General features: G+C 35.1%; 1 protein-coding gene across 5 annotated transcripts in view; it reads left to right on the forward strand.

Annotated features, from left to right (window-relative positions):
• Window positions 1-24,098, forward strand: part of LOC101891802 (uncharacterized) — a 475,789-nt gene that overhangs the window by 409,693 nt on the left and 41,998 nt on the right. For 3 of the 5 annotated variants that reach the window (XM_059119404.1, XM_059119419.1, XM_059119392.1), the window contains exons 15-16: window positions 5,521-5,695; window positions 22,002-22,257. In XM_059119404.1, coding sequence (XP_058975387.1) covers window positions 5,521-5,695; window positions 22,002-22,257 — 431 coding nt within the window. Of the gene's footprint in view, window positions 1-5,520; window positions 5,705-22,001; window positions 22,258-24,098 lie in introns of all 5 variants that reach the window. The other 2 variants (XM_059119400.1, XM_059119411.1) reach the window with 1 other exon arrangement.

Genomic DNA, 24,098 nt, shown 5'->3' on the forward strand with positions numbered 1-24,098 from the left:
TATGGCGTTTTTGTTTTTCTCGGCCTTTTTGTGGGGAAATGCGAAATTGGGGTGGGAGACGACGCGTGGACAAGTAGCGGATTGAGGTGGGAGGGGTCGTATGGCAAGAAGATTGTTTGTATTTACAAAAGTTCACCATGTGGCCGGCTAGCTTCCCCCATCAACATCCAAAATGATCAAATTAATAACAAATGTAAAGTAATTCATGCTAAAAGTCCTTTGGCCACTTCAACCAACCAGCTAGGCAGCCAGCAGAGCATAAAGGGGCACCGAATTTATTTGTTGGCATTTTATTTTGGCAAAATTTCGATTTTGGGGCCAAATATGAATGGCCATCATTTGTGATGTGAAATATTTTAGCATATTAACTAAATTCTTTACGCATCAACTATCGCATCGAAAAACACACATAGCTAAAGCCTCCCTTCGCTCGTCATCAGCATGGCATTCTGGGATCCTTTTGGGATTTTGTTACTCGCTGGAGAACTTACTTTTGTGATGCCATTTATTTAAAATTGTTGCCTTTTTAACTTAAGTTTTGGTATTTCATATTCTAATGTTTTGCTCTTTTCAATGAGTTTGTGTGAGAGCTTTCGGGCTTTCTTGGAGAAGGGTCGAACATTTAAATGACCATGCATGGTTGAGAGATAGCAGCGAACATGTCCCGGGGATATCATTGAAACATTTGGTGCCGAAATAGTAAATTTCATTAAGATTGCCTATAAATTATAAGCAAGCAGTTGCTTAGCAATCATCGAATGGCAAAAAAATGAAAAACTTTGCATATTTGCCCAAAAGGATGTTCGGTCATCTAGTAAATGATTGCAGGATATTTTCTTTATGTCCCAACTATTCAAGTGTATCATCAACTTCTTTTGCCATGGTAATCATTAGAATTTATATATATATAAATTTGTGTGTGTGTGGGAATACATGTGTTGTTTTAGTAACAAAATATATTCTATAACAACATCACCATCAGTGATGGTCTTTAGGAGGACTTTCTTAAGGTTACCAAGATATGAAAAGGGTTAGAGGGAGAAGTTCATAATTGAGTTTATTTATTTTTCTCTCAAGCGAGCCTTGGTTCTTTTTATACCCTCAGCCATATGGCTACAGAGGATGTACATCATTTGATACGTCCAAAACGTCTTAGACCTGGGTATCTTTGGACTAAATCCTTTCAGGACATTTGGAGTCGATCTAGGGGAAACTGTCCGTCCGTCTTTTTTCTGGCTATAACTCTCAAAAGGAAGTATCCGATTTGGTCCAAACATAGTACATCGTAATATTATTATCAAACTTAGATTGCAGATGACCCCACTCCATTCGGCATCTCCCTAGAAAAGGTCGTTTTTTCATAGAAAACAAGTTACCTCATAAAAAGAGAAAATATCATCCAATTTTGTGCAAAATTTGCAAATACCATACCAGTGCTATGTCAGGTGGGAAAATGGACAATATCGGTCTAATCCATCATGTACCTCTGCATAAAGGGTCAATATTTTTTAGTAATTATATCTCTCATAAAATGTGAAATAAGCATCTGATTCATTCTAAACTGCATATTTATAATAACACAAGATAAGCTGTGAAGATGGTAGATATTGGTCCAGTTTTTTTGGTATCTGTCCTACAAAGGAGTCAAAAATTTGAACAAAAAAAACTCATAATAAGCCTCCAATTCCCTTTAAATTTCACACATACCAATATTTTTACTCGGCTCGGCTCACCCCTTCTGGTACGTCTCACTCCAAGGGGTCAACATTTAATAACAAAACTCTAATAAAATACTAAATAAGATTCGGATTTTTTTTTTCTATATTTGACATATATCGACATTTCTACCGATACATGACTTGGTGTAGTGTTAATAGATATCGGCGCCCCCTCTGGTACATCCCCCAAAAACGAGTCAGCGATTCTTTACAAACTAGGTATATCAAAATATTTCTCTCATCCAGAGATCTGTTGTGAATATGGAATCTATAGGACGACTTTTTCTGGACCACCTCCCTATAAAAGTTCAACATTTTAACTATCATTTACTCGCATATAATTGGAAATAAATGTTAGATTTTTGTGGTGGAATGTTTCGGTACGCTATAGGGACCGGGACAGGCAAATAGGCTGAGATAAAAAAAAAACTGAAACAAAGTCAAACGGCATATTTTTTTAATTTTATTGAATGAAAGCAAAAATGTCGGAAATAGCATCAAATTTTAGAATAAGTTTAGATTTGTTCGAATTGGTCACCTTTGGCACGAATTATGAACTTCAAGCGGCCAATGAAACCGCCACACGCTGCCCGAATGTTGCTCGGCTATATTTTGGCCCATTCCCGGCGAAGCGCTTGCTTGAGGTGATCGACACTTTCAGTGCCAACCAAAATACTCCAGATACAATAATCCAACGGATTGATATCCGGAGATGTTGGTGGTCATAAAGCAAGGCACCTCATTTTGCAAGCATTCTTGGGTGGCGCGTGCTGAGTGCTTTTGTGCTGAGTCCTGTTGGAATGTCCAATGTCTGCGGCTAAAATGTTTGCATGCCCAAGGCTTCAATGCTCCCCTACCTCTCCGAAATATTTTCGTGATAATATTGGGCATTTATTCTGATGCCACGGTCGATTAATACGAGCGTAGAGCGACCATCGGCTGCTATGACGGCCCACAACATCACCATGGCCGCCACTTGAGTTCTGGTGGCCCAGCGAAGATAAATATTTTCAGCTGACCTCTTTGGCAAGTAAAAACGATCATTTTGTTTGTTTATAAACTGCTGGACAACGAAAGTTTTCTCATCAGAGAAATTCGGCAGTTCACCACTTTCGGCCAAGCGAAGCAACTCTTTAGCTCATTTCAGTCTATTTTCTTTCTTTGTAGTGTAAGTTCTTGCACTCTTTGGAATTTCAAGTGCTTTACCCCGAGCTCATTTTTTAATATGTGCCGAAAGGAATATTGCGATATGTTCAGCTAACGAGGCACTTTTCAGCCACTGTGACGTGGGTTTCGATCTAGTACAGGGTTGCCCATATTCGACGGACCCATCTGGCAACACCATAACTTTTGACAGAGATGTCACATCGCTTAATGACGTACCGCGTTTGAAGCGTCAGTTCAAGCAGATTTTTACCATGAACCAATACACGCCACGCGAGCGCTCTGAAATTTGCATTCAACAGAAGAAGTCAATTGTGAAAACTCAACGTGCTTTTAAAACATTAAAAAATGTGAGAAGTGCGCCTTCTAAGAACACCATTAAGCGTTTATACGAAAAATTTTCGACTGGTAAGGCTCTTTCCAATCTGAAAGGACATATAAAAGTCGACCAAGGCGATCGGCCGTGAATATCGCTGCCCTACGAGCCAGTGTTGAGAGGTCCCCAGAAACATCCCAAAAACGCCGTTCTCAGCAGTTGGGCATGGCTCGGTCCATTTACAACAGATTATTCGCATTGATTTGCATTTGTTTCCGTACAAAATTCAATTGACGCAAAGAATGTTGCCTGCGGACAAGCCTCGTCGATTGGAATGGCCCCAAAAAAAAAAAAAAAAAAAAAAAAAAAAACATGGGTCCGTCGAATATGGGCAACGCTGTGGCTTTTTAACTTTCCGAGCCATTTCTGCTGATGTTGCTGTTTTCTTCCGTCCACTTCATTGACGTCGGACTACGATATCAGTATCACGGTAACGATCGATGGTACGAGACACAAAAGATTTATTCACATTTAAATGCTGGAGTGCTCTAACGATAGCCACTTGTGGTTTTCCAGCCAAATATAAAGAAATCACATTATCACGCTTGAACTCCATCACGAATAAATTTTTTGCTGGAAAATTCTCGCCAAGATGCTTTTGTATAATGAGCTGTCACTGAAATAATTTTAACAGCTGTTGGACGAGTGACAGCAATCTGAAGTTTGTTGCAATTTTTTCATCTCACCCTGTATTTCAACATTTTCCAAAAATGTTCACAAAAATTATCATATGAAGGAAGTATTCGATATGGTACAAATCTGACATGTAATTTTTATATCGAACGTAGACCAGATACGTAGTGGACAATATTGTCCCACTCCTTCCGAACCTCCCAGATAAAGGGTCAACAGTTTGAATAATTATAACGCAAGCCTTAACCAAAAAAAAGTCTGCACAGAAAGAGAAAATATAATCCGATTTTCTCCAACTTTGCAAATCCTAATATTTGCGCCAGTGAAAGTTCATAAAACCTGAACTTAACATCCGATTCTATTTAGACTTGGCAAATCTGAATATTTCCATCAATACAAGATCTGTTATAAAAACGGTAGAGATCGGACCATTCCTTCTAGTACCTCCCCTACAAAGGGTCAAAATTTTAAATATCCATGAAGGTCATAAAACGCGAAATAAGCATCAGGTTCTCTTTATTTCACACAACCCATTATTTCTACTATCATATGTAGGAAGTATTCGATATGGTACAAATCTGACATGTAATTTTTATATCGAACTTAGATCAGATACGTAGTGGACAATATTGTCCCACTCCTTCCAAACCTCCCAGATAAAGGGTCAACAGTTTGAATAATTATAACGCAAGCCTTAACTTGTTTTTTTAAAGTATAATATTGTTAATAGCTCTCAGACAAAAAATAAGATCAATAATAGACATAAATAAGTGACAAGAACGCTCAGTTAATTTTTAGACAATTACATGCCATGCCATGCTTTCTTAGAACTTTAGATTTCCCGAAACAATTAAAAAACATTTTTCTATTGGGACGTCCCTCTCTATCTTTCTCTACAACAAAAATGTCTATGAATTCTTATCTCCTTTTTTATATTCTATCTTTTTGAGAAAATTTCCGAATATTTTCCGATCTCTGATCACAATAAAAAAAATCAAAAATTCCAGCCTGCACACACATAAATGTATAAACATATGTGAGTAAATATTTAAAGGTTGGGAAGATGGACAGAAAAACTTTGTGATAACATTTTCAGGCATGAATAATTATTTTTTGGGGAACATGGAGAAAACAAAACTTTTTTGTTGCTGTTTTAGCAAACTCTAGATGAAATGCATATTTCTTGGACATGGATATGTTTATGTTTTTAGTACCCCTGTACCTCTCTTTGACCAATCCTTTGGATGGTAACTATTATTGGCTATCCTTACTTAGCTTGGGATTTATTTTCATAAATCCTAAATTGGAAAGTTTGTTTTTTTCGTTCTTTGTTTTTGGATGGGTACAACAACATTTTGCTGTTTCACTTTGTTTGATGCTTGACTGAACTTTGATGTTTGGCAAAAGAGAACTTAGCTAGACACTTTATGCTTAAGTTGTTGCTTCTTTTTTTGGGTAGGGCTAAAATTTGTATAACACAAATAACAACAAGTGAAAACTGACCTTATTCCTAAATCATTGCATATAACTAAACTATGTCTTCTATACACATTAGCATCATTCCACTTAATAAACATGATTTTTAAGCCTCATCCTTTTTCGGTTTTTTTTCTCTTTTCCATTTTGCAGGCAACATCGGCACCCATCTTTCGCATTCAGGAACCTAATCCCCAGTTTCGTTTAAATAACTTGGAACCCGGTCGTGAATATCAATTTCATGTCTATGCTGTTAATGCCAAGGGCCGTAGTGATCCACCGGTGGTCATAGAACGGGTTCGTGTGGCTGCCCAACTGGGGCCATATGGTAAGTTATGTAAGTACAATTTTTATTTTATTTTTTTTTTTTTATTTTTTTTTTTTGTTATTTACGTGTATTTGGCTGTCAAGTAAACTTGAACAAGGAGGGTAGATTTTTGGTGCAAATTGGTCGATGCATATAATTTATAAAGCAAAGTTATTTAAGTAAAGAAAAGAAGATGTATGAAAAAAATGTTTTTTTCCTGCAAAAAACAAGCATATTTAAATGATTGTTAGAAATAACATTGTGCAAAAAAAAAATCCCACAGATTATAAAAATAGCGCTACATATGGAAAACACTTGCATCGGCATTTTGAAAGTATGTGGACGTTTTTTTATTTTTACAACATTGATGCGATTCGTAAGTAATTAGGTATAATGGTAATAAAGACTTCTTTTCTTTGGAGACTTATGGTGCAATTTGATGAAGGATTTACTTGTCTCTGATGTTATCCTTTTAAAATTATGTTTTGTAGAAGAATTTGAAGTACAGCATTAACACTATCATGTATTGTTAATTTTTATGCGTTTAGGTAAGGTTTAGACTTTAGATTTTTACGAAAAATAATTCTACGAAATAAAGTGACTTCCTATGACCTGGTAAAAAGGAAGTTTTTAACCATATTTTGAACAAATTACCAAAAATACCATTTTGTTATTAGCTTGTGGGTTAAGATTATCGAATAAATTAATAGGGGTATTGCGAATCCTCAGCGTTTTTTCTAATTATTGAAGAAATTGAATTTAGTCGCTCAAGGCAATTTGTAAACTGGTCCAACAGATATCAAAAAAAAAAATTACAAAAAAATTTTAATCTTTGTTTAAAAAATTAATTTATACAGCAGTAAAGTTATATTGGTTCAAGGCATGGTTTCAAGCTGGTTCCATTGGTACCAAAAATGGTACCTGTTCATAAAATGCTTAATAATTCCAAATATTTTGTACTCAACTAGTAGATCGGGCTCAAGTCCGGCAATCCGATATTTGTTTACCCTAGAACTTGTAAAAAAACTTACACTCCTTCTGGTACCTCCCCAACAAATGGTCGAAACTTTGAAAAAAAAAATCTGCACAGAAAGAGAAAAGATAATCCTATTTTGCCCAACTTTGCAAATCCTAATATTTGCGCCAGTGCTAGGTTAATTGCGAAAATGGAAAATATCGGTCCCCTCTATCAAGTACCTCCCCCACAAGAGGTCAACATTTTGAACATAAGAAATCTTACACATCTCAATAATTTTATTAACTCAACCCCTTCTGATAGCTCCCCCATAATAGGTCGAAATTTTGAATATCCATTAAGCTCATAAAACCTGAACTTAACATCCGATTCTATTTAGACTTGGCACATATGAATATTTCCATCAACACAAGATCTGTTATAAAAACGGTAGAGATCGGACCATTCCTTCTAGTACCTCCCCTACAAAGGGTAAAAATTTTAAATATCCATGAAGGTCATAAAACGCGAAATAAGCATCAGGTTCTCTTTATATTTCATACAACCCATTATTTCTACTACCACAAGATATCTTGTGCAGATGGGATGTATCGGTCCACTCTTTCTGGTAGCTCCCACACATGGTTAACAATTTTGAATATCCATAAAGCTTATAAAAAGCGAAATTAACATCCGATTCCATTTCAGACTTGGTCAATATTTCCATCAACACAAGATCTGTTATAAATATGGTAGAGATCGGACCATTTCTTTTGCTACCTGTCCCACATAGGGTTCAAGATTTTTAAAGACAAAACTCTCAAAGAAAGCAAATTTCACACATACAAACATTTTTGCTAATACAGGATATGTTGTAAAAATCTACGAAGCCTTTCTGGTACCTAACCCACAAAGGGTCACAATTTTCAATACTTTTATCTGTCATAACTTGCGAAACAAATATGCGATTCTTTACAACTTGCTACATCCAAATATTTCTCTCAACCACAAACCTGAGATGAATATAGAATTTATGATATCCCACAAATTGGATATAAATGTTCGATTTTCTTGTAATGTAATGATATGCAAGGTGGTCAGGGTATTATGTCTTTGTGCATTTGTTTGTAACAGGCAAAAAGAAACGAGATAGACCCATAGTTCCTCTTGATGATCTGCATGGAATCACATTCTGATTCGATTAATGCACGTCCGTCCGTCTGTCCGTCCGTCCGTCTGTCCATGTATTTTTTAAACAAAGTACAGTTCGCATTTATTGCCCTATCCAGATAAAATTTTGCACAAACCATTTGTTTGGCCCAAGGACGAACCCTATTGAAATTGGAGATAATCGGTTAAAATTTATATATAGCTCCCATATATATCTTCGTCCGATTTGCTTTTTATTGTGCACCAAACGTGTAATCTCAGTCCAAATAGTATGGAATTTTGCACATACAACCAAATTAGGCCTGAAAATAAGTATGCCAAATTTGATCGAAATCGGTTCAGATATAGCTATAGCTCCCATACATATTGTTCATCTGATTTGTTATTTTTGTCCTCCGCAACCGTAATATGCACTCTGTAACAACAATATTTGGGGTAATATTTTAAATGCAGCTCAGAAATACCTATGCTAAATTTTATCGAGATCGGCTCAGATTTGGATATAGCTCCCATATATAACTTCGTCCGATTTACCTTTTATTGTGCACCAAACGTCTAATATTTGTCCAAATGGGATGGAATTTGGCACATACGACCGAATTTGGTCTAGAAGGTAGTATGCCAAATTTAGTGAAGATCGGTTCAGATATAGATATAGCTCCCATATATATTGTTCATCCGATTTGTTATATTTGTTACCACAGCCGTAATATGCACTCCGTAACAACGATATTCAGGGAAATATATCAAATACAGCTCAGAAATATCTTTGCCAAATTTGATCGAAATCGGCTCCGATTTGGATATAGCTCCCATATATATTTTTATCCGATTTCAAATTAATTGTGCACCAAAAATACAAGTCTGAATTTAAAAGATACAAATGCTTCGGCATATTTAGTCCTTTGAACTTTAAATTATATTTATATTCATAGCTTGTATGATTGAATTCTGCCATAAAAAACTTTTAATTGTTATGCACAGCTCTACTAAATTAGCAAAGTTGTTTAGGGTATCATAAGTCGGCCCCGCCCGACTTTAAGATTTTCTTTACTGGTTTCATTTGCCTACGCCGATTCTCAATCTCATAACCTTGTTGTAACACTCACATCAACGGTACTCATTACCTTTAAATGTGTTATTCACTTTATGCAGTTTCTAAGTTTTTGCTGGATACTTGATTGCATTCAAACGGCGAATGTGTCCTATCAGCTATTTTTGTATTAACCAAAATGTTTCAAACCTTGCATAATATAATTTTTAATTTTTGGTTTCTTTCCATATTAACTTTCCTGATAAATAGTTTTAACTGCAACCAACAATTAGAAGCCAATTAAACAATTATGATTTAATATTAAATATATATAAACATTTAACCAAATGGCAAATTTTGATTATAAATTATTAATTTGATAAAAATTAAAATGGAAAATTTTAGTTGGCGTAACTAAAACTTAACGGAAGTATTCTACCGACATTCAACACTTTTTTAAAATAAAACAATTAAATTTCCACTAAATTTCCAGTGGGTGTGTGTGCGTTATATGATTTTTTAATTATAACGCTCTTAATGGAACACTTCTCCATCATCAGAACACACCAACAAAAACAGGAAATCAAAATTTAGCTTTGTTCCATTTTAATGAAAAGCCTGTAACAAAACTAAAACATGGTGTAGTTGTTGTCGTTGTACGAAATTCCATATAACAGAATTACTCAGATTTCGTGCTGGTGACCCCAAAAAAATCCATTTGAACTACATAAGCCGGTAATAGGATTCTATAGGTTTAAACACACAGACAGATGATGATGGTGTACGTGAGTGAGTGAGGGTGTGTGTGTGTTCATTTGTTATTAAAATCTTATTTTACTTCATTTCGTTTCATAATAACTATACATACATAACAAACATATTTATTTACGTATATACATACTTACCTACCTGTATGTCTACAGTATATTAGGGTGTTAATAATTTTTTGTTTCAATTTTGCACGCACACAATTCATGGTTATACAAGTAAGCAAAGGCTATAGTCGTGCGGGGCCGACAATGTGATACCCTACAGCAGCGCAATATGTAAGAAGATTTCGATTTTGAAATTATGTCATGGAGCACTGACCAGATATTACCCTTTTGCCCAATATTTACGCACTCCGTCGTGCTGTTAGTTGTTGTGGTCTATTTTACAGTCACGGTCATCCAAACTGCTAGACTTTTTTCCTGTCCCCATCTCTCTCCTCATGCAAAATTTCGTGTCGATTGGTTTCAATTGTGTGATCAGGAATTTTTTTCTGTTGCTTCATTTGAGACCCTAAATATTTTGTAATCGTCTCCAGATGCAAGAGGTCCCTCTGTATCTCTAAATTTAGACTCATCTATATGACCTGCTTGTCAATCATATTTGGCCATATTCGTCAACGAAATCAGCATAAAAAAACCAGAAGTGCACCTTTTATGTATTTTATATTTCGCCTGTAAATTATTTTCAAAGTTTCGGTGGAATGGAAATGTTGGTATTTTTTTTAAACAAAAGTAGTGGCCCTAAACTCTCACTTGATGCGAGATTTCGTATCCTTTGGTTTCTATTTGTTGGTCTGTTTCAACCCCTAAATATATTGCGGACATTTTTAAAACAATAGGCCTAGCCCTTCTGAGCCCAACCGGACCATTATGAACCAGTAAAAAAGTCTTAAAGTCGGGCGGGGCCGACTTTATGATACCCTACACCACTTTGCTTATTTAGTAGAGCTGCGCATAACAATTAAAAGTTTTTATGGGAGAATTCAATCATACACGCTATGATTATAATTATAATTTGAAGTTTAAAAGACCAAATATCCCGAAGCATTTGTATCTTTTAAATTTGAACTTGCATTGTCCATTTGGTGCACAATTAATTTGATATCGGATAAAAATATATGTGGGAGCTGTATCCAAATCGGAACCGATCTCGATAAAATTTGGCAACGATATTTGTGATCTGTATTTCATATATTTCCCTGAATATCGTTGTTACGGAGTGGATATTACGGCTGTGGGTAATAAATATGACAAATCATATGAACAATATATATGGGAGCTATAGCTATATCCGAACCGATCTTCACCAAATTTGACATACTAGCTTCTGGACACAATTCGGTCGTATTAGACGTTTGGGGCACAATCAAATGTAAATCGGACGAAGTTATATATGGGAGTTTTATCCAAATCTGAACCGATCTCGATAAAATTTAGCAAAGGTATTTCTGAGCTGTATTTGATATATTTCCCCAAATATTGTTGTTACAGAGTGCATATTACGGCTGCGGAGGACAAACATAACAAATCGGATGAACAATATATGGGAGATATAGCTATATCTGAACCGATTTCGATCAAATTTGACACACTTATTTTCAGGTCCGGTCTGATCGCACGTGCAAAATTCCATACTATTCGGACCGATATTACACGTTTGGTGCACAATAAAAGGCAAATCGGACGAAGATATATATGGGAGCTATATCTAAATTTTGACCGATTATCTCCAATTTCAATAGGGTTCGTCTTTTGGCCCAAACAAATGATTTGTGCCAAATTTCATTTGGAAAGGGCAATAAATGCGAACTGTACTTTGTTTACAAAAAATACGTGGACATACGGCCGGGCGGACGGACGGACATGCATAAATCGACTCAGAATGTGATTCTATGCAGATCATCAAAAGGAACTATGGGTCTATCTCGTTTCTTTTTGCCTGTTACAAACAAATGCACAAAGACATAATACCCTGACCACCGTGTGGTGTGAGGATTGAAATGCAATATGTATATAATATCCCCAACCTGTGTTGTAAGGTGAAAAAATATTACAAAATGTAAACTTCAATATTATAAGTCAAATTAAAAAAAAATCGCATGCGATAAAAAATATGAAAAAATAAAAACATATCGAGAGAGCAGCTGAATTGAAAAAATTGGTCAAAATCGTCCAGCCACTCTTGAGATATAAGCATTCTAGCTAACATCCCTTTCCTTTTTATACAAACATTGTATGTATTTCGTTATATATATCCGATATTTTTACTATCGGCATCTACGTAATGGTCAGAATTGACCTTCTCGTCTATATGTGATTTCGCCGGGATAAAAAATATTCGCGGTTTAATTGAAAATTTAACTTTTATTTAACACACATTTTATGGACTATTTCACCCACTATATATTACCCGATGACCATGGGCAGACGAACAGACGGACGGACGGGCATACATGGCTAGATCGACTCAGCTCGGCGAAAACATTTTCTGTGTGGGAAACCAATATTTTGAGGTATTATATAATTTTTGGCCCAATCAAACTTATAATACCCCCAATACATAGTAAAAAAGGTTATTATATTTAATTATATTTAATTAAATGCTTTTGCTAAGAATATGGTCTTTTCGTTTGGTTTCTTTAAAATTTCGGGATTTTGATTCTTTCTTAATTATAGTTAGGCCCACCTATTGTACTCTTATTCAAGCCGCTTTGTCTTTCTAAATATATACATATGTTTGCGTATTATGCTTACATATACAGGTATACGTGTATGTGTCTATAGGTTGCATTATTATTTATATAAAATGTGTGATTTAAGTGTGATTCAATAGGATTAAATGTGTAACTACATGTGATATACAAATATATATATTTTCATACATTAGATTGGAGACAATATTTAGAATATAAATGTACGTACAGTTTTCTTTATTTAATCAACATCTTATGGAGCAGACATTTTCCGATTATATGAAATCAATAGTTGAATTAATTTGTATTAAATTTACGTAGTTCCAACCGGGTTTAATGCTTTATACCAATAGAAAACTCTGTTGTACCCATATTCGAAATGGTATACATATTCGAAATATCATGCATTTCTTTACAACTCAAAATACAGACTTGTAGTTCATGCCCATATTGAGGGTGTGACTTTATATATGGGTAACACTTAGACCTTCATTGACAAAATATATTTTCTTCGGATTGAAATCGGGGCCTGGACCCGATGTCGCAGTAAAGAGACGTAGAACAATATACGAGACTTCTCGTTAATCGAGGGTTTGATACAAAATGTCAAATTCAGGGTCCATTCTGTTAATAATTGTGTCTGAAACCTTTAAAAAATATCTTATATTAGGGCATTCTGCGTTATGGTAGTTGTATTGAAAACTGTTTTGGCAAGTAGTGTTTGACTCTGAGAAGTTGAAAGACTTCGAAGTGCTTTGAATCGGGTGTTTCTTTATGTCGAAGCTCTTCCTAAACTAGATCTTAATTTAGCAAATAACATTCTCGTTGGCCACTACCGCTATAAGGGACCAATGACAAAACGTAGACCAATATTAACAAGTAAAAAAGCTGTGAGTTCGGCCGGGACGAACTTTTAATACCCTCCACCATTTGGTACAAATTTGGCAATTTTCAAAAAAAAAAAAAATAAATAAATAAATAAATAAATAAAATCCGTTTAAAATTCTATTAAAATATTAAAAATACCGAATGCCTATACGACGACGTAGACCTGCATAGGCAACTTTTGTCATAAGTTATTACAATATTTAAATGCGAAACTTGAAGAAAAATCTGTTTATAATGTAGCTAAAATCATCAAAATACCGAATATAGGGGGTACCGTTATATGGGGGCTATACGATGGCGTGGACCTGCACAGACAATTTTCTGGCATGGGCTGAAGTATCCATTTCGAACTTCACATGCGAAATTTGAAACAATCCCGGTAAATAATGTCGCTAAAATCATCAAAATACAGAATATCGTAGGGTACGGTATATGGGGGCTATACGAAGACGTGGACCTGTACAGATAATTTTCTGTCTTAGGCTGTAGTATCCATTACGGACTTCAAATGCCAAATTGGAAACAATTCCGGTGAATAATGTCGCTAAAATCATCAAAATACCGAATATCGGGAGGTACCGTTATATGGGGGCTATATGGTAACTTGGACCTACATGGACCATTTACGAACTTAACCTGCCTACTGGCAAAATATACATGTGTGCAAAATTTTAGCCTTCAATCTCAATTTTTTCGAAAGATAGCGTGATTACAACAGACGGACATGGCTAAATCGTCTAGAATTTTACGCTGATCAAGAATATATATACTTTGACAAAATTAATATACCCTCCATAGTATGGTGGAGGGTATAAAAATAAGGCGGGTTTTGACACAAAATTTCATTATCGCGGAAATTTCAAAATATTGTTAAAAACTCATTTTAAACGGTTTCGTAACAAGTCACAATTTTCCACAAAATTATGTGCGATAAAATTCCTTAAATAGTATTTGCTTACTGTTAATTTTATTGTATCTATTACTATTAAAAATATCATCAAATTTGGTTTATAAAAACTAATATTTTTATATCCTCCACCGTAGTATTATTTAATATTAAGTTTGTAATTACATTTGTAACACCTCGAAATAAATAATATTCTATGTCGATTTAGCGATGACGAATAGGCGTCTGCGGAAATCAGTCTAGCTTCCGAACGAATGAAGTAGGTAGACTTTTGGTAATGAAAATGGGCTATGTATTTCCATGTTTTGGTATAGCCCTCATATAATGCTACCACTCTCTATTTTGGGTATTTTGGAGCGACATTATTCAACGCATATGTTTCAAATTTAGTATTTGAAGTTCAAAATGGATACTACAGCATATGACTGAAAATTGTCCGTGCAGGTCCACGCTTTCGTATAGCCCCCATATAACGGCTCCTCCCGATATTGGGTATTTTGATGATTTATGAGACAATATTCACAGGAATTGTTTCAAATTTGGTATTTGGATACTACAGCCTATGACAGAAAATTGTCTGTGCATGTCCACGTTTTGGTAACTATTTTGTTCCTTGGGAATATATTACGTCTTAATTCAGATCGCTTTTTATTGCTAATTAATTTAAGGAGATATATAAGTCCCTTAATCCTTTGAGTTGAGGTCATGGCAAAATAGTTTTTGAATTTTGAACTACAAACTAATCTTAACTTCCAATCAGCTTAATAAAGAATCGTTTTTAGTATCACCCTCTTTACTATACATTTAACTATACATAGTCTCCATGAGTGTGTGGGTATGTGTTTGCACTAATTTTAAGTAGATTTGTACACACACAACCACCATCACTTTATCTGTGTGTTTGTGAGTGCGTGTGTACGAAACCATAACAGTAACCCCAAAATTTTAAATACATTTGAAACACATGGAAAACCTTTATGCCAAACACGCAGCAGCCACCATAACAACAGTGCGGGTCCACATCACCAGAGTGTTTGGGAATTAAGGATGGTGGGAGGTAACACGTGTGTGCGAATAAAACTAAAATTTAAAAATAATTTTTTAATCACACAACGCTATGGCTATAACAAAAAGATTTTAAGTTGAAAACAAATTCTTTTATATTTACAAAGCAATCATGCATGAACACACTCACACACACCCACTTGTATATGAACCTGGACAGGCCTTTCATAATATCAGAAAAGGAAGCATAACGGAAAGGACAATGGCGACAGGAAATCCAAAGTAATGCCATTGTTCCTGTGAACAATAATAGTGGAGGATGCTTTGTTTCACTCCTCTACTCGGGGAAACTTTTGTTTTAACACATTGCTATCGATGTGTGTGTGAGAAAGGCGACGGGTGAAATTACAGAACGGATATATTTAAAAAAAATGTTTGAATATGCCAAGCCTTTTACCTACTAAAATGTACTAATTTCCCTTTTCAATAAGGCAAAGTCTTCCCCCCACCCCAAAAAAAAGAACTCCGAAAAAATTAGGGATTAATTTATTCCCCACACATCCTGGCCATGGCCTAATTGTTACCCAAGGCAAAGAACACGGGAATTGAAAATTTTAATTTTGATCTAACAAATTATTGTTCTCCCACAACGAAACTTGCCTTTCATAACTTGCTGTCTAGCTCGGCACAAAATATCAATGTTGGCTGTGTACGTGTGTGTGTGTGTGTGTCGTAATATCCAGCCAATCGCTGCTTATTACAAACCATATGCTCAATACTTAGAGGTGTTGAACATTGGGAAAAATGGAAGAGGTACGTACGAATGAATTTGTTATTGCTGTTTGTTTTTTCATGGCAGCACAATAGCACGTTCCCGTTACATAAATTCACAATCTTTTTGACCCAGAGGCTGCAACAATGGTTTAGATTGCTTCGTTTACAACAAAAGCACCACCAACAAGAAAAATCTAAAACCCAAACCCAAACAAAGTCAGCCAGCCAAACTCGAACAATACGAATATATGCCATATATAGAACATGCGCAGGAACAAAAACAAAACTGCAAAAAAGAAAACCAACATATTTAACAATCAGCTAGCTGCCAGTGGGCAAGGCGATATATGTATGTGGAAACTAGAATATTGTTTCCTAAATAGGATAACCAAAGTACCTGCTGTTTAAATGACGAGCAAAAATTACTAAAGCTTATACCAAAAAAAGACAAAAGGGATTACAGGCAGTGTAAAGTGGTGAACCACATGGCGAGTACAAATGTACTTGAAAATAGAAATCTGGACAGAAAACAATCAGAACCAGTAAGGAAAGGTCATATATCGGGCGGGGCCGACTATATGATACCCTACACCACTATGCGTATTTAGCTCACGTAACATATTGGGAATTTATGTGAGGTATATCATACCAACTATGAACCAAATAACATTGGTGTATACTGAATGGCATGACATCGATAAGATATATTAAACAAGTTAAAAAGCAGTAAGTTCGGCCGGGCCGAACTTTTAATAACCTCCACCATTTCCAACGAATTTGGAAATTTTCCAAAAATAAAATTCTTAAAAAATTCTGTTAAAATTTTAAAAATACCAATTACATTCGTTATATTGGGATCTATACGACGTGGACATACAAAGGCATTGATTGTCATAAGCCATTACCATATTCAAATTCGAAACTTGAAATAAACGGTGAATAATGTAGCTAAAATCATCAAAATATCGTATGTAATAAGGTTCCGTTAAATTGGAGCTGTGCGAAGACCTGGACCAGCATTGACAATTTTCTGTCACAGGCTGTAGCATCCATAACGAACTTCAAATACCACATCTCAAACAATGTCGGTTGGTATTGTACCTAAAATCGTCAAAATACCGAATATAGGGAGGTACTGATATATGGGGCCTATACGAAGACGTGGACCCGCACAGACAATTTTCTGTCTTAGGGTGTAGTATCCATTTTGAACTTCAAATACTAATTTTGAAACAATTCCCGTGAATAATGTCGTTAAAATCATCAAAATACCGAATATCGGGAGGTACCGTTATATGGGGGCTATACGAAGACATGGACTTGCACAGACAATTTTCTATCTTAGACTGTAGTATTCTTTACGAATTTCAAATACCAATTTTGAAACAATTCCGGTGAATAATGTTGCTAAAATCATCAAAATACCGAATATAGGGAGGTACCGTTATATGAGGGTCATACAAAAACCCGGACCTTTACATACAATGTTTGGTCACCGGAGCTAGAACCCATTATGACCTGCAAATACCAATATGTAGACAAATCCGTGAAAAAATTTGGCGAAAATCATCAAAATACTGAATATCTGAATATCAGGGTACCCCCTACGTGGCGGCTATAACAAAACGTGACCCCCATCATCCCAATGCCAACCATACAGACATAATACAAAATGTTCTTCCAAATTCTGAAGCTCTGGGTCAAAAAACTATCACATATCTCTTATAAAGTGAAGAAAGTGACCATTATAGTCCAAAACCTGGATTTAGAAATTTACAGTTATTCTACTGATAGCAGATCCAGATTTAGGCTTCTGAAAATAAAATGAACTTTACAAGTCTCCTATATGTAGGAGACCCTTTTGAGGTATACCATTCATTAAAGTTAGGTTGCAAGCTTTTTAATGAAAGGATGTCCTTTACATTTTTTTCATTTTAAGACATAGACAAGATAACCTTAACCTCCCCTACAAACAGACTACCACTTAGGGACTTTCTATAAACAGAAGATACTTTACTGTACAGGGTGAGATAAAAAACTGCAATAAAGTCAAACGCCATAATTTTTATATATTTTTTTTTAAATTTAATTGAATGAAAGCAAAAATGTCGGAAATAGCATCAACTTTTCGAATAAGTTTAGATTTGTTCGAATTGGTTACCTTTGGCACGAATTATGGCCTTTAAATGGCCAATAATGGCCAAATCGTCACACGCTGCCCGAATGTTGCTCTGCGGTATTTTTGACCATTCCCGACAATGCGCTTGCATGAGGCGATCGACACTTTGGAATTTTTAAGTGCCAACCTTGCTTTCCAAAATGCTCCAGACACAGTCAGTCTACAGCATTCTTCAAGTAAAAGTTTAAACTTTTAACTCTTCAAGCATAAAAAAGATCGATGGAAGGCGTCTCTGAGCTTTTCCATATTAAAATACCCTTTTCGAACTCCTCTGTAGTAAAATTACCTAATGTGCTTTTCTATAGACAACTACATAAGCGAACCACTTGTAATTGACAATAATTCTGTACTTCCATTCTTTTTTACAATAAATATAAAAATATATGGGAATTAACGCCCGTAAAGCCTGTTATCATCACCCATAGCATAATTATCCTAAATACTTCCTCCTATTTTCTCTCAAATTGCTGCAATACTCTCTATCCGTTGCAGCGCTTCTGGCAAATTTGAATAAAAATTTTAACCTTTTCTCATATTTTTCAACGAACCATCAAAAAAAATGCAAGGATGTACGAGAACCATCAAAAAAAAAAAAATGCAAGGATGTACGAGCAAAAACTAATCTTCTAAATTATGGGACTTCCGTAGCAAATAAGTGAAGAAGTCAACGGAAGTTTTTTGCTGGCCCATACATACACCCACCACAAACGCCAAGCGAACGAGTGTGCTAGGATTCATTTTGTATGAATATATGTGTGTTGTGTAAGCTATTCGTACAGAAGATAAAATATACTCAGATGGTTTGTTACCATTGCTGGGCAGAATAATGATTTCATTAGGGTTAGTTTGTAGGCTAACTCCCGATGTTGAGAGAAATACAAAAAGTAAGTAGGCCGGAATACGGAAATGTAATAAGGTGTGTTTTTCGCTGCCAACATTCAAATACGCCCCAGGTGAATGGTTTTTTTCTTTCATTTTGATTGTTTTACCCCCTGACTGGTTGACGGTTAAAGCATTCTTTTTTCTCTTTTAAATTTAGATATATATTTTTGTTAAAAAATTCATGCTATATATTTAAGTATATCTCATTCGAGACTTAAAAGAGTCAGATAGACAGACATCCACCCTCATATTCTATTTGCCAGTCATTTTTCAAACCTCCTTTTTATCCATTTTCTGCTTTACTTTTTTTAGCATTTTTTGTGTTTTACATCTGAGCTACTTTTCCAACTGAGCGAAATATTTTTTCCTATTAGGCGTTATGCCTTGCGTTTGCCATTGAGGCGTAAATTGTTTGATATTACTTCCGTGTTCTAAGAATTATGTCTTTTGTACGATGATAATACGTTTTCTGTTATTTTTGGGTTACTGTTTTTTTTGGCATTGTTTTTTGCTCTCCCTCGTCTTAGGGGGCGGGTGTAGTAAATGGCTAATTGAAAAGGAAATGATGAAAGTGTAAGCATAAGAAGAATGACTTATATGAGGATAACAACATAAATATACGCCATATGTCCTTAATACTTACTAATGTGATGTAAATAAATCTTTTGTTTAACAAATGTTCTATTTTGTGCAAAATCATGGTGAGAGTGTGTGTGTGTGTGCTTGGGGGCGTTAATATTAAAATCATGACCATGAACATGGAATATGGAAAAATAAAGATTATTTAAGTCACGTATTGAAAAAAGTAACGTATGAAATGAGATACAAACAGGCGCCGCTACTACCAATGTATTTTTACAGGACCCTTAAAGGGGTTTATCTCTGTAGAAGTATTTTAGCATATCATCTCTTGTTAAAAGTTTTTTTTTTATTTTTTTTCTGTCCACAGAGGTATTCTTACCATGTAGTACCCCAAAATGGCCTTCGCTCCACGGAATACTATAAATGGTCTCCTCCTCTATTATTAAACAAGAGAAAACAAATAAAAAAACATTAAGTTCAGCCGGGCCAAACTTTTAATACCCTCCACCTTAGAAGAAATGTGGCGAAAACCATCAAAATGCCGAATATCGGGAGGTACCGTTATATGAGGGCTATATCAAATCATGGACCTAAACATACAATGTTTCGCCAACGGAGATAGAATCCATTATGGCTACAAATACCAATTTTCAGAGAAATCCGTGAAAAAATGTGTCAAAAATCATCGAATTACCGAATATTGAGAGGTACCGTTATGTGGGGACTATATCAAAACGTGGACCTATACATACAATGTTCCGCCACACGAACTAGAACCCATTATGACCCACAAATAGCAATTTTTAGACAAATCAGTGAAAAAAATTGGCAACAACCATCAAAATACCGAATATTTTGAGGTACCGTTATATGGGGCTATACCAAATCATGGACCCATACATGCAATGTCTCGTCACCGGAGCTGGAACCCATTATGACCCACAAACAACAATTTTTAGACAAATCAGTGAAAAAACTTGGCAAAAACCATCAAAATAATGAATATCGGGAGGTACCGTTATATGGGGGCTATACCAAATCATGGACCCATACATGCAATGTTTCGCCACCGAAGCTGGAACCCATTATGACCAATGAATACCAATTTATAGACAAATCCGTGAAAAAATGTGGCAAAAAAAAAATAAAATACCGAATATCGGGAGGTACCTTTATATGGGAGCTATACCAAAACGTGAACCCATACATGCAATGTTTTGCCACACGCACAGGGACCCGTTATGACCTACAAATACCAATTTTCAGACAAATCCGTGAAAAAAATGTGGCATAAATCATCAAAATACCGAATATCGGGAGGTACCGTTATATGGGGACTCTACCAGAACGTGGAACCAGAAATAATGTGGGCTGTATCGTGATTTCAACAGACGGACAGACAGACGGACATCATTAAATCGACTAAGAATTTTATGCTGATTATGAATATGTATACTTTATGGGGTCTACGACGAATATTTAAGGATTTTACAAACGGAATGACAAAGTTAATATACCCCCCTTTCCAAGGTGGAGGATATAATTATATATAAGAACACCCCCAATGACAATATGTGTTTTTTCATGCTCTTCTTTGTAGACAATAGCAATGTTTTCTCTCTTAAAACAAACACTTCAATATCTTCTTTCTATCGTGAACAATATAAATGTCTTCTTTTGGTAGAGGACCGAAAAAAGTATCCTTTCTATTGATAACCAAAAGAGTCTTCGTTATATCGAATACTGTAAAAAGACCTTCATTATTTAAAATATCTAGAAGTTTCCCTCTTCGCAAGATCTAAAAGGTATTTTCTTTATCCGAAACCAGAAAAAAATCTTATTTCAATGGAAGACTGTTATACAGATTGTTTTCTTTAGAGAAATGAGAAAGAGTCTTCTACACTATGCCTTCTTTAAGAGGACTCCCTTCTTTGTGATCCTTTTTTTGTGTGCCGTACCATTTGGGTCGATGGAATTGCCTTCAAAGCTTTCCTATTCTCAGGTCACATTTCAAAGTATTTTGTTTATAGAACACCATATCTGTTTCCTCTTCAACTTTTATTGCATTAATAGCACTTCGATAATGTTTTCGTAGAATTTCACGAAATTCGTTTTTTCTTCTCCTCAACTTGAGTTAACCTCCCACAGGTGTTACATAAATATTTCACCCAAATCTGATTGCAATTAATGGCTGGAAATAAATTTTAATTCTTACATATAAATCTGAATGTTATCGTATTTCTTTTTGCAAGTAATCTTCGTTGTCCTGGTTGTTGTTTTTTTTTTTTTTTGAGTGGGGTGCCCTTCACATTGTGTGACGTATAATTTATGTGGCTGATCCCCAAAACGAAATCACTCATACGTTCCAATTTGAAAGGCAAAATGAAAAGAAAAGAAAAACAACAACTCCCTCTCGTAAAACAAATAAATTCTTCTCCCATTTAAATTTATTGCAATTTTTTATGACTCTTTTGTTTTTTTGGTTACAGATGAATCCATTCTCTCGGAGGATCCAACACCTGCCGAAACAACGCATCATGTCAGCGGTAATGTTGGTGTTGCAGCCAGTGGTGCTGGTGCCAGTATAGGTGGTGGCCCCGAAAAACAATCAACACTATTACTGTTGGCGGCCGTTGTGGCCATTGGAGCGGTTATTGTGACATCGATTATTGTGGCGGGTATTGTGGTTGTTTGCAAACATCGACCGAGAGCACCACAGCCACAAGATGTACGCAAGAGTATGAGGTATGTAAAATATTACGAAAATATAAATTAGTCATAAATTATTCGTGTAAGAAACCCCAAAACAAAATGAGTAGAAACATGTGTGATAAGCACTAACCACGACCACTTAGCATGGTATAGCAATCGAGTATGAATGGGAGGTTATTTTTTAGGCCTTCTATCAGATATGAAATGTTTGCTGCTTTTTGCCAAAGTGTTGATATGAAAGGCAAATTACAAACGCCCAGCACCAACCTTAAGCTGATGATTGAGATTTGTTAAGGTCCCTTTTGCAGACTACACACATACATAATTCGTAGTGTTTGTGTGTGTGTGTATGCACGTATTTGAAAATGTTATTTATAACCCTGTTTTTATAATTGCCTCTTGAATTGAGGCAATTTCCATTTTTGCTTGTTTGTAGTTAATGGGTATTTTTCGGAAGTAAGTCGTCATCATCATCGTCATGTATGAAAGTATGTATGTGTGTTGTCGCTCTCCTATCCTCCTCTAATATGCAGAATAATGAATGCTAAGGACCTGCCAGAGCATATGAGTGAATGTATTTTTTTCTCTTCTTTTCATGCCAGTCTTACAAAATTTGCAATTCAAATTTTGTGTTATAAATTTTATTTTGAAGGAGAACGAAAAAAAAAACGTTCTACTGCACACTTTCCAACACAGTGGGTGGCCATCACATACATATATTTGTACTGGCAAGGAGTAAAGATGATTTGATCTGTTTGTCGTAATTACCCCCTTTGAAGACAGAAATAATACCTTCAACACATTTGATTGTCTGTCTTCACAAAAGTATGTGCATGTATGTGATTGTGAGGAAGGGGGTGGAATACCAAGGTGTTTGGTCTTCCATTACGTTTGGTGACTCTTGATAAGAAACAACTCCATTTGGATCATTAACATTAAATCCATTTACATTGCCACCATAGGGGGAATATATTTGTCAAGTTTGTCGGGTGTTCTGAACTTGATATTGACAAGATTTAAATAAGTAAGAAAACAGCAAAGTTCGAACGGAAAGCAGTGAAATAATAGGAATTTTAAAATGACCATAACTTCTTAGATATTTAGTTTTCGGCGTTTTTAGCTATTATTTGTGATCACTTTTTTAAGTGTGAATTATTGGATATTTTAAAATGGCCATAACTCCTGAAATATTGAATTTTCGGCGTTTTTAGTTATTATTTGTGATCACTTTTTTAAGTGTGAAATAATAGGAATTTTAAAATGGCCATAACTCCTGAAATATTGAATTTTCGGCGTTTTTAGCTATTATTTGTGATCACTTTTTTAAGTGTGAATTATTGAATATTTTAAAATGGCCATAACTCCTTAAAAATTGAGTTTTCTGCATTTTTAGCTTTTATTTGTGATCATTTTTTAAGTGTGAATTATTAGATATTTTAAAATGGCCATAACTCCTTAAATATTAAGTTTTCGGCGCTTTTAGCTATTATTTCTGATCACTTTTTTGAGTGTGAATTATTGAATATTTAAAAATGGCCATAACATCATAAATATTGAGTTTTCGGTGTTTTTATCTTTTGTTTGTGATCACTTTTTTAAGTGTGAAATAATAGGAATTTTAAAATGGCCGTAACTCCTTAAATATTAAATTTTCGGCGCTTTTAACTATTATTTGTGATCACTTTTTAAGTGTGAATTATTGGATATTTTAAAATGGCCATAACTCCTTAAATATTGAGTTTTTGGCGTTTTTATCTTTTGTTTGTGATCACTTTTTTAAGTGTGAAATAATAGGAATTTTAAAATGGCCGTAACTCCTTAACTATTAAATTTTCGACGCTTTTAGCTATTATTTGTGATCACTTTTTTAAGTG

This window comes from Musca domestica, unplaced genomic scaffold (assembly GCF_030504385.1).
Source record: "Musca domestica strain aabys unplaced genomic scaffold, Musca_domestica.polishedcontigs.V.1.1 1, whole genome shotgun sequence".
In the NCBI taxonomy this organism is placed as follows: domain Eukaryota; kingdom Metazoa; phylum Arthropoda; class Insecta; order Diptera; family Muscidae; genus Musca; species Musca domestica.